At 39.9% G+C, this 12288-nt stretch overlaps 1 protein-coding gene across 1 annotated transcript in view; it reads left to right on the top strand.

The window, feature by feature from the left end:
* si:ch73-63e15.2 (protein strawberry notch homolog 2) overlaps positions 1-12288 on the top strand; it is a 77011-nt gene that overhangs the window by 44339 nt on the left and 20384 nt on the right. Inside the window, exons 5-6 of the mRNA XM_054789075.1 lie at positions 6488-6673; positions 11235-11321. Of these exons, the coding sequence (XP_054645050.1) occupies positions 6488-6673; positions 11235-11321 (273 nt within the window). The remainder of the gene's footprint in view (positions 1-6487; positions 6674-11234; positions 11322-12288) is intronic.

The raw sequence follows: 12288 nt of genomic DNA, 5'->3' as shown, positions 1-12288 counted from the left end.
CTGACCTGCTTTTCAAAACAGTCTTTTCTGTTTGTAAAACATGTAGGACTTCTAGAATTCCTTGTTTGGTATTGTTGGAGCTTATCATAAGGCTGGTGTGATAAGCATGGACAGGTCCCAAATGAAACCGCTAAAGCATCGTGAGTCACACATTACTTCATTCATTATTTTATATGAGCCACGTGATATTATTATTATATTTTTTCCATTAAGTAACTCTGCTGTGCACTGTGTTGGGCGGATTGGTTCTTTTCTTCAAAATTATGCCTATCATGTCATATCTATCCTATAATCATTCATCCCAAGGCACACTGGCAACTGTTCTTTTTGCTATGATTTACAGCCTCTGCATGTTGTACTGTACATAGTTTGTCACATTATGTCCATTTGATCAGAAGATTGTTGAAATTTTGAAGGGGAAATGAGGACGTGTGATCGCATTGAGAAACCAAGGCAGAAGTGGAACATGTGAAAGGCTACTTTGTCAAAAAGCACAAGAGCGGACAAATGATGAGAGAAGCCATGTGCGTGCTCGGTCACATGCCCTCCTGTGCTAATGTGCATTAACGCGTCCTCTTTTTTTGTTCCTTTACTCAGTAATTTATCAGTGAATAGAGCAAAAAACAAACATCATTACATTAAAAGCCATTTTGAAAAGAAATGCCTGCAGAAGCCTTGTGTTTGGCTTCACAAGAGAGAGTTTTAGTGAGGGAGGATTAGCTTGGATGTGTGATTCTGTGCTTGCAGTTGGAGCCAGATTACCATCAGAGCGGTTGGAATCCAAGCCTTATCTCTGCACGGCAGGGACCAATTTTAGGAATAGTAGATGAAGCAGCCCCGGGTACAGGTCTCTGCGACTGGACAAACAACACTGCAGCCTCTGTTCCGCTCTGCTTAACAACTCGATCAGCAGTGGTGCTGAGGTTGGCCATGTCTTGGTTAGCACTAACCTGCTGCAGTTTTATGAAATGCAAAACAATTTCTTATTGTTTTTTTGTTCCTCGTGCACCTTAGCAAATGGCATAATTAAAGTCAAATCATCATCAAAAATCGTAGGGTTTTTTCCCCAATTTTGTATCAATTTTGTTTTGAGTGTTTACACAGTGGAACCTTTTCTTCATTTTACCAGTCTACCGAACTTCAAATAACTGGGAGTTTAACCAATGTTTTCTGGAAAAATATGCCCAACAAAAGTCACTTTCAACTATGATCATGAATTTTGTCTTTGTTTGTGATAACACCACAGAAGATACCAATGATGACAAAGAGGAAAAGTATAATGATAACCACTAGGCGTGTCACGATACACTCAGCTCACGAGACGAGATGATGCACGATGTTGGGTTCATGAGAATGAGACAAGACAATATTTTAACATTTCTTTAAGAAAACTACAACGACAAAATATAGGACTGGACGAAAATACTTTATTTAACTGTCAGAAAACTATGCAGGTGCATTTTAAAATGTTATCTAAATTTGCATGCATGACTTAAGCATGATGCTTTTAACTGTTGAACTTTTTTCCACAAATGGAAACAAATCTTAAGTTTAATCAAGTGTAGAATTAGTACAGCTTCTGCATTGAAAATGACTGTCTTATTGTGTCCATCCTCAGCAGCAATGGTTTGCTGCTTTGCTTATGCAGCTCAACAATCCAACCGCGTTCAAAGAGAGAAAGCTTTTATTGCCTTTGCCATCGAGAGATGATGATAGTGTGAAAACCTGAAACCAGAAAATGACATTGAATCCAAGCCCAGCCACTGGCCAATAAAAAAAACTTTAAAAACTAAGGGTTTACAGTGAGAGAAAATAGCACTATTTATTTAGTGTGCCACCTTTTCTGACAAAAACACAAGGTTTTATCGAAAAATACTTACCTTTGATAGAAGACCTCCTTCCAATAAACACCTTCTACTCTCTCTCAGTTCAGGTAAACAAAGGGCATTGTTTGAGGAAATGCGTACTGTACACTGTTTTCCTCAATAAAATGCCTGTGTCATGTGTGCTTATCTGTGTGGTTCCACTATGGTGCCTCTGCAGAATAAGGCCTCTGGTGACAGGGTGTCCTTTTTCCCAGCCTTGTTTACTCATCTGTCACTGGCACACTAGTTTAGGGGAGGACGAGAGAGCAAAGATGCTAGATAGGGAACTGTATGCGATAGTGGAGACTTCCAACTGATAAAGTGGGTAAAGTTATGCATAGTGTGAACTCCAAAACATCACAAAAGTTGGAATAAAATACCTGGCAATATATGCTTCAGAAGTTAAACGAAACTTAGTCGCTCGTCCTGCGGGATGTTCATGTTTCAGCTCATGTTTTCAGTCTTCTGTATTATATACCGGTAAGTGTTTTGCTCTGTCTTTTCAGTCTTTTGAAATGTGTGATAACCACATTACCTGAAATTGAAATTTACATGACAAAGCAATGCATACACAAAATTTACATAAATGTTTATATGCAACGACAGGGGTTTTCAGAGTCTGGGGTCGGCAAAAAACAAACTACCGGTAGACTCTGTTTTTGGGAGTAGAGGAGTCCCAACTGTACCATATTTTCTTGAGGAGAGGCTCACTACGTCTTAAACCCTGACACTAACACCCCTATAGTCACCTTTACACTCATATTACCTAACGTAGTAGATATAATCAAAGAAAATAAATCAAAAGAAAATAAGCCATTTAAGACATAAATAAGGCTCATGCTTGTGTGTGTTTCAATAAGTCTTCTGGACGAGTGGACAGAAAGTGACATCAGGGATTCAGAGTTGAGTTTTAGCTGGACTACGGCCACAACAGTGGCCTGTGTTGTTGTTATTATGATGATGACAATGACTGTTATTATTGTGTCACTACTGTGCCTGTTATGAGTGACACATAGTAGCCAGTGTGGACTACAGTTCATCCATGTCATGTATTGCCTTAAACTGCATTTGTATTTTAGTTGATCTAAAACATTTTTATGCTTGGTAATGCTGGATTTAGACCAAGAACACGTAACATTTGCTTATAACTTTGTGTCTGGAGGGCAGTGGCTCAGGAGGTAGAGCAGGTCGTCCAGAAACTGGAAGGTTGGTGGTTCGATCCTCGCTGCCTCCACCCAGTCACTGTTGTTGTGTCCTTGGGCAAGACACTTCACCCACCTTGCCTCCAGTGCTGCCCACACTGGACTAATCATATAGTAGTCAACCACAAAACAGTAATCATTTATTAATTTTTTAAAAACGAGATAGGTTGAGGGAGCGATGTTCGAACCGCAATGGAGTGAGGGACAAGAGTATCATATAAAAACAGAACACTCAAAATAAAGATATGCGCAAATTTAGGAAAACAATGTCAACAAACTGCCTTTTGTTCGAAAATCCTTAATTATAGCCAATTCTGTTTTATTTCTCTGTAGAAAGTCACAAGTAAATGTGCAAGCCATGGTTAGTATAGATTTTGGCTATGTTAACAACTGTCTTTGTCAACGTCAGTCAGCCAGTTTGTGCGGCGTCGAGATAAGCAGGTTTCACTGTCATGGTTTTATGACGGCAACAGTCTGAGCCTTGAACAAATGAATTTACTATGGGCCAATTTGTATTTGAATTAGTCTGGGGTTCCATTGTATAAGGGAGAAGTGGTTGTGTTTTCTTTCAAAGCAAGGCCTTGCACCCTCCATCACGCTGAAGGCAGCAGCTCTGATCAGCCCAGACTTAAAGAAACTACCGGAGAGCTCTTTTTTTTTTCTTCCACAGTTCATGCCTGATCTTGCCCCCAAGAAGTGCATGTACTCGCACATTGAGAGAGAGAGAGAGTGTGTGTGTGTGTTCTCTTTTTGAGAAGCTCCACACGTCCGTTCTCTAACATCACAGCATAAAAATATACACGCCTGTCTCTATAAACACAGGGCAGGGCCAAGCTTGTGTTTGTCTGTTTACCACCCTCACCGGGGCCTCCATTCCCATGCCATGTAGTCATGTTCTCATGGAGATCACTCACATCTCGTCCTCTCATGCCTGTGAAAGATTTTTCCGTAGAGCTGTGAGTAACATGTGAGTGATGGGAGCAGTCAGCACATCTTCTTTGGCAATAATTAGTCAAGCATATTGTTTAAAATGAGTCACAGTTAAACCCGAAGGCTTTTATCACCAGCTCTTCCGGGTTTGCCATGATCACCCTCATTATCTTGTTGGAGTGAAATGAAAGCTACTACATAAAACATAAACTTATATCTTCTCTTGTCAACTCCCTGTTCAATTTCACTTTCACTTGATCCCTATCTGGCCACGTCCACGTTTCTAAGTCTCCCAGGGGCTAGTGTCTGCCTGCAATGCTAGTTAAAGTGCACGGCATGCTAATGGATTGGGTGGGATAGGAATAAAGGGGCTACTGGAAGCCAGCCATGGCTGTAATGACACAAGCGCTCCCACTATATGTACCCCGCAGCCTTGCACATGTGTATGTGATTAGTTTGGGCTACTGGTGTTAATGTCCAGAGTGAACAGTACACTTATCCTTTGTTAGGTTGAAGCAGTTACATTTCTGTGCTACTCAGCAATGATACTACTAAGCATTACAATTCCATTTGACGTTTTACAGCACAGTTGGGAAGGGTTCTCGCTAGGCCTGTCACGATAACAAATTTTGCTGGTCGACAATTGTCGTACAAAGTATTGTTGATAATGAATTTTTTCAGCCCATTTTTCATTAATTATATAGTATAATAATGAGAGTACATCGTATCAAAAGCAATGAACTTTAATTTCTGAAGAGTATTTAACATTGTAATTGGCATTCGCCTTAGAAACTTGCTTTTGTGCCATCCTTCATGTTAGCATATGCTGGCTCACGAGGCTAACTTGCTGCGTCCCAAGGTAGTCCCATTTCCACATACGGGGACAAAGAGGGGAGGAAACGACAGAAAGGTTCACTCTCTCCGTTCATTCCACTGGAGCGCCAATGTGCACAGACAACTGCCGAGTGAACCCTCTTGTCATCCAGCCTGAAAGAGAGACAAGGAATACACACACGATTGCATGTCAATTTATCGAGGCCGGCGAAAATGATCAGCGTCGTTTTTTTAAATCAGTCATTGCGACAGGCCTAGTTCTGGCTTGTATTTTTTCTGTGAGAAGTATTTGCTGATTCAGCTTTAAAACCTGCATGGCATCATATTGCATACCAGCATAACATAATGTAACCTATACCATTGAAGTCCTGTTTTGCTCAGGCTATGGCAGTTGTGCCATGCTACAGCCCACTTCACACCTAAATTCAGGCACATTTGGCTAGTGTGACGATTGGAACAGCTGGGCCAGGGCACTGCACGATTGCATGGCACACGCACAACGTAGCCGTGTCAGAAAATGACAGTAATGCAAGAAGCTCCTTGCAAATCCAAATGTCAAAACTTACAGCATGCTCGTTCAGCCACAGCTACATTGGTGTGCATTATAATTCAGTCAGGGAAATTGCAATAATACAGCGTTCTAGAAGTTATGGGACAATTAAATGGACTGAAGTATTTATGCTCAGTGTGACCACAGGCCAGCGGAGGCCAGGAGTGTGAGGGGGGGGTATCATACCCAAGTCCAGCACTGTTCAAATGGCACTAGTGCAGTAGTCAGTAGACCCCGCTGTTAAGCCTCCATGTTGCGGCTCCCACGCCGAGCTCTTGGATTGTTTTAACACTGAAGAACAGGAAGTGTGCATTTTCTAAAAGAGTTTGAAATGTCAGATTCAACGCTAGTCCGTCAATGCATCTACACTACGTGACTGACTGCTGACGAGCGTAAAGGAGCGATTTCGGATCTACCATGTAAGGTTGAGCAGAACAAACATACTTTCAAGAAGTGGATGATGGCTGCAAACTCAACTACAGCTACTAGCATTGTGACTGCACTGGAGATTGTAAGGAGGAGGAAGCAGTTCACAGATGGAGAATAAATTAATCATTCATAAAAATATCACAGCATTTATTCTCTGAATTCCAAGACATTATTATTGTTATTAATTATTCAGAAAATGAAAGAAATGCCCCTCCCTGCAGAGACAGTCAACAGGACCAACAGAATGGCAACAAACATCACCAGTAGGCAAATTTTTGACATTAATTCAGTGCAAGCAAATTGAATTTACTGGGATGAGTCAAGTGATGGAAATGATATTGAGCAGACAGCACTGATATGTAGATATGTGAACTCTGATGAGCTTTTTTATGTTAAAGTTGGCTACATTTTCTTTTAATTTTACACAAACGACTCAAAAAAGCCTACATAGTTCAGTGTTCAAATTTTTTCGAAGTAGGCATACACATGCACTCTGCACTTCTTTTAGTTGAATTATGTTGTTCTAACGGAACAAGACTAAAACTTTTCAAAGTTTGCAAGCTGTGTCATGTTTTGCGGCTCTTTTGGTGCTAAAGGTTGCTGACCCCTAGCCTAGTGTGAGTACGTCATAAGAGGTGGAACTCATGGTTTCTTTTTCTTTTTTGTTTTGCCCACAGGATCTGTCCTGCATCGATGACCTCTCTACAAACTCCCTGTTCTCCTCTCCGCCCGATTCATTGTCAGAGTATACTGATGCCCATTCCTTCATCAGCACAGACAACCTGGACACAGTGCCCACACTCTGGGACGTCAGCACTAGTACCACTCATGCCACCACCACACCAGCACAGAGCCAGCTGGAGGTCAGTCAGTCAGTTGTCTCATGCACACACATACATGCACACGCACACACAATATTGACTACAGCCTTATTTTATAAGAGTGCGTGAATTCCAGCACAAAACATTGGTAACTCATAAACCTCAGAATCTACGAACACAAGAAAAAAATTCTGATCTATTACACCATGCAGCACATACTTCTACGCAGTCTTCTCATTATAAATCTCACCTGCAGTGAATTGTGCACACCGCTCCACCTTGTGTGGAATGAGAAACGTGGTGCGAGACAAAAAATAAACTGAGTAAGCATTTTATTGCAAACAACCATTAAAGTGAATTAGGCTGTTCATCAGCTGATCAAAAGTTGAAACCCCCCTAAAATAGAAATACAGTTTTCAAAAAAAAAAAAAAAGGACTCAGTAATGAGTAGCTGTGCCATTCTTGTTAATCACCTCAAAAATTGGTTTGGGCATGCTTGTTGAAGTATTTCCAGGAGGCTATTGGGAATGTTGCTTCAGGTGGTGAAGAAGGCTTCACGGAGGGCATCCACTGTCTGGAACTGATGTCCATTTTTGTAAACTTCCCTTGCCATTCATCCTACAACCCCTGGCAAAAATTATGGAATCACCAGTCTCGGAGGATGTCATTTCAAATGGGAACTTTCTGGCTTTAAGAAACACTAAAAGAAATCAAGAAAAAAAGATGTGGTAGTCAGTAACAGTTACTTTTTTAGACCAATCAGAGGGAAAAAATTACGGAATCACTCAATTCTGAGAAAAAAATTATGGAATCACCCTGTAAATTTCCATTCCCAAAACTAACACGTGCATCAGATTAGATCTGCTCGTTAGTCTGCAGTTAAACAGGAGTGACCACACCTTGGAGAGCTGTTGCACCAAGTAGACTGACATGAATCATGGCTCCAACCCAAAAGATGTCAATTGAAACAAAGGAGAGGATTATCAAACTTCTTAAAGAAGGTAAATCATCACGCAATGTTGCAAAAGATGTTGGTTGTTCACAGTCAGCTGTGTCTAAAATCTGGACCAAGTACAAACAACATGGGAAAGTTGAGAAAGGCAAGCATACTGGTAGATCAAAGAAGACATCAAAGTGTCAAGACAGAAAACTTAAAGCAATATGTCCTGAAAACAGAAAATGCACAGCAAAACAAATGAGGAACAAATGGGAGGAAACTGGAGTCAACGTCTGTGACCGAACTGTAAGAAACCGCCTAAAGGAAATGGGATTTACATACAGGAAAGCTAAACGAAAGCCATCATTAACACCTAAACAGAAAAAAACAAGGTTACTATGGGCTAAGGAAAAGCAATTGTGGACTGTGGATGACTGGATGAAATTCATATTCAGTGATGAATCGCGAATCTGCATTGGGCAAGGTGATGATGCTGGAACTTTTGTTTGGTGCCGTTCCAATGAGATTTATGAAGACGACTGCCTGAAGAAAACATGCAAATTTCCACAGTCATTGATGATATGGGGCTGCATGTCAGGTAAAGGCACTGGGGAGATGGCTGTCATTACATCTTCAATAAATGCACAAGTTTACGTTGACATTTTGGACACTTTTCTTATCTCATCAATTGAAAGGGTGTTTGGGGATGATGAAATCATTTTTCAGGATGATAATGCATCTTGCCATAGAGCAAAAACTGTGAAAACATTCCTTGAAGAAAGACACATAAGGTCAATGTCATGGCCTGCAAATGGTCCGGATCTCAATCCAATTGAAAATCTGTGGTGGAAGTTGAACAAAATGGTCCAACCTGCAAAGCTGATCTGGCAAAAGCAATCAGAGAAAGTTGGAGCCAGATTGATGAAGAGTACTGTTTGTCACTTATTAAGTCCATGCCTCTGAGACTGCGAGCTGTTATAAAAGCCAGAGGTGGTGCAACAAAGTACTAGTGGTGTGTTGAAGTATTCTTTTGTTGTTGTTTTTTTCATGATTCCATAATTTTTTCCTCAGAATTGAGTGATTCCGTAATTTTTTCCCTCTGATTGGTCTAAAAAAGTAACTGTTATTGACTACCACATCTTTTTTTCTTGATTTCTTTTAGTGTTTCTTAAAGCCAAAAAGTTGCCATTTGAAATTACTTTAGTTTTGTGTCATGTCTGTGATCTGCTTTTTTTCTACAAAATTAAACAACTGAATGAACATCCTCCGAGACTGGTGATTCCATCATTTTTGCCAGGGGTTGTATAATGTTCTCAATTGAATTTAGATCAGTGGAACACACAGGATTGTACAAAAGAGTGACGTTATTCCTCTGGAAGAAGTATTTTGTCAGGTAGGCATTGCGAACTGCAGTGTTGTCCTGTTGAAAAAGCCAGTCATTACCACACAGGCGAGGGCCTTCAGTCATAACGGATGCCCACTGCAACATCTCCACATAGCCATCTGCTGTTTGAAGCCCCTGTACAACCTGAAGCTCCATGGTCCCATTGAAGGAAAAAGCACCCCAGATCATGATGGTGCCCCCTCCACTGTGCTGTGTGGAAAACATCTCAGGTGGGATCTCCTTGTCATGCCAGTAACGTGGGAAGCCATCAGGACTGTCAAGGTTACATTTTTCTCATCAGAGAATACAACTTTCTTCCACCTTCCAAAGTCCCATATTTGGTGCTCTCGTGAAATTCCATGGGCAATAAACGGGCAGTTTTGTGGCATAAAAGGAGACGAGGCCATTGAAGATGTTTATTGTTCTTAAAACCATTCTCTCGCAGATGCCTCCTGATGGTTATTAGACTGCACTCGGCACCATTAACAACCTTTATTTAGACCGAGGATGGTCCCGTGTCCTGACGGACAGCCAAACGGATCCACCGCTTCAGGGCCGGTGAATTTTCTTCCTGTCTACCACTTGATCTTTTTGTTCCATATCTTTTAAGAAGTTTAAAATGACTGTCTTACTACATGCAACCTCAGCAGCAATGGTGCGCTGTGAGAGGCCTTGCTTATGCAGCTCAACAATCTGACTGCGTTCAAAGAGAGAAAGCTTTTTTGCCTTTGCCATCAAGTGATAATGAGTGTGAATACCTGACAGAAAATTAAATATAGTCCACATTTTTGATTTTGGCTTTTAAAGACTGTGGTCTTAAACTTTTGATCAGCTGACGAACAGCGTTTTTTTTTACTTTAATGCTGGGGTGTCAAACCCAATTGCACAGGGGGCCAAAACTCAAAGCTGACTTTTGGTTGTGGGCCAAACTGGACAGTACCACCCACCCCACCGCCCAACTTTATATCTTATTATTTATCCTGAAATTTTCAACACTTCTATATTTCTGCATATCAAAAGTATTAAAAACCTTAAAACCTTCTTGTCCTTTTAACCAACATAATTGAATGAATAAATGAATGTAGTACGCTCATATGCATCATCACTGCACACACACAGATGCTTGTTTGAAGTTGGGAACACAACGTGCCCCAATAATCCAGGCTGAAAAATAGTAGTTGGTATGGTCAGATTTTGAGATCATGTGTCATTAACACTAACAAATAGATAAGTAAGTGGCCTACACATCATTTATCTTTGTTCCCTGCACGCGCAGTGCCAGGAACATACAATATAATGGAACATTGTGGTTGCGTTTTCGGTTTGGGACGAAATGCACATGACAGATGGTTAATGTTTCTTTATGTGGACATATTTTTTTTTTTTTTTTTTTTTTTTTTTAAACTTCACTAGTGTAGATGGACTTGAGTGTTATGACAAGATGTAATAGTCAAAGTAGTGCCGTTTTTAGCGTATATTTAAATTATTTAGACTTTTGGACTGAATCTGGTACCCTTATTAAGAATGGTTGTGAATTCCGTGCTATATAAAATATTGTTTCCACTTTTAAAATTAAAATGCCAGAAGTAGTTTATATCGGAGGAATGGCTTAATTACACCGATCACAGTAAGCACTTGGTTTGATAAGATCCGTGAGGCGTACCAACTCAATGCCATTTTCTAAACAGTTCCGCTGGCCGGATGAAATTGCAGCGTGGGCCAGATTTGGCCCGCGGGTGTGAATTTGATACATATGCTGTAATGGATGTTTGCAATAAACTGCTTACATTTTTTTTATCTCACTCTCACGTCTTCTTTTTGCGTTTTGACACTCTGGAACCTCTTTAAGACCTAACGGTGCAAAATGTACATTTTTGTAATTTTTCAACTGGTCTTAAAATTTTGATCAGGTTGATCATGTGTTTCCAAAACGGGTCTTGAAAAATTTTGTCATCTAATATTCAAGGTCCTCTTATATTGATGTCAATAGGGTACTACTGATGAAATGACAAAAAAAAATGAACATACATTTTGAACTGGTTTCACAGTGACTCTTTGACCCTAAGAACCTATCATGAAATTATTTATTATGTAAATCTAAATATATCAAGATATTTTCCACCTCACATGCAAACGTGCTGTTAGATGTGCCTTTTGTGTCCTCTTGCCTGCCAAGACACACAACACGCTTCATGTCACAGAACATTCTTCCTTCATTTTGGTCTGTTGCTTTTCCATATGTTTGAGTTTGTCTTTTTTTTATTTTATGTTTTTGTTGACAGCTGAAAGGCTCCGGCAGGTTTCAGGGCTTGGCCAGTTTGGATGATATTACTGCTATAATCAGCACTCCACCTTTAGGAGGATTCCAGGTAGCCACACCAACCTATCCAAAATGATTTTAACTTTCAAACTAAGTTTTTCTAACTGTGCACTTCTATGAGTGGTTCCTATCAGTAATGTGCAGTTCTATGTCGAACGCCGTGTGGTTTCATTGAGGACAAAATACATCAGTACCAGCTAGTGGTAGTCTAGTCTAGTTGTTGGTAACAGCCCGTCATCCGTTTTTATTTTGTCATTACCACAGATGATGAAAGCATTGCTTCGCATTGCATATAACTGGCAACTGCACAAAGAGAGAGTCATAACTTCAAAGCCGTACTAGCACCACACTGGAAGATAAATTTAAGACCGCATATTGTAAGAATACAGTCAAAATATTACAAGAATAAAGAAATAAATGTCTCCTGTATTTACTGAGAATAGAGAATCTGGTCAAATTGCACTTTTATGCAGGGAATCACAACTGATGTCACCCTGGGATCCACATTTCACATGTTCCCATGGTCTCAACCCATTTTTGAATGTCAACATTTTTTTTAAATGGCCTTCAAAAACAAGTGTACCATCTTTCTAAATAGATAGTAGATAGACATAATTACCTTTACAAAGTGTATTTGAGGTTGCATTGAATAGACATACAGCGCAGTATATGTGTACTGAAACAGCAACATTAAATCAACTTGTGTGTCACCTGGACTGGAGAAATGGAAAACTGCTGTTTCAGTTTTAAAAATTTTACTTATTTAAAAAATATATATTTTTCAAATTTAGTTTTATCAGTTATTTAGTTAGATCGTTTTTAAACACTTAACTGGAAGGAACTCGTTCATGTCCCGTCGATAATAAAAATGAATAAAATAATAGTACATGTGAGTAATATGTTAATGTTAGTGTATGCCATAAAAGATGACATCAAAAATATAGTTTCAGAACAGATTTATTTCAAAATAAAGACAAGTCATACATTGGCTGCATATTACCCATAAAATCCAAAGT

The sequence above is a fragment of the Dunckerocampus dactyliophorus genome, chromosome 10 (assembly GCF_027744805.1).
Source record: "Dunckerocampus dactyliophorus isolate RoL2022-P2 chromosome 10, RoL_Ddac_1.1, whole genome shotgun sequence".
Classification (NCBI taxonomy): domain Eukaryota; kingdom Metazoa; phylum Chordata; class Actinopteri; order Syngnathiformes; family Syngnathidae; genus Dunckerocampus; species Dunckerocampus dactyliophorus.
This window is presented reverse-complemented; position numbering and strand designations above follow the sequence as displayed.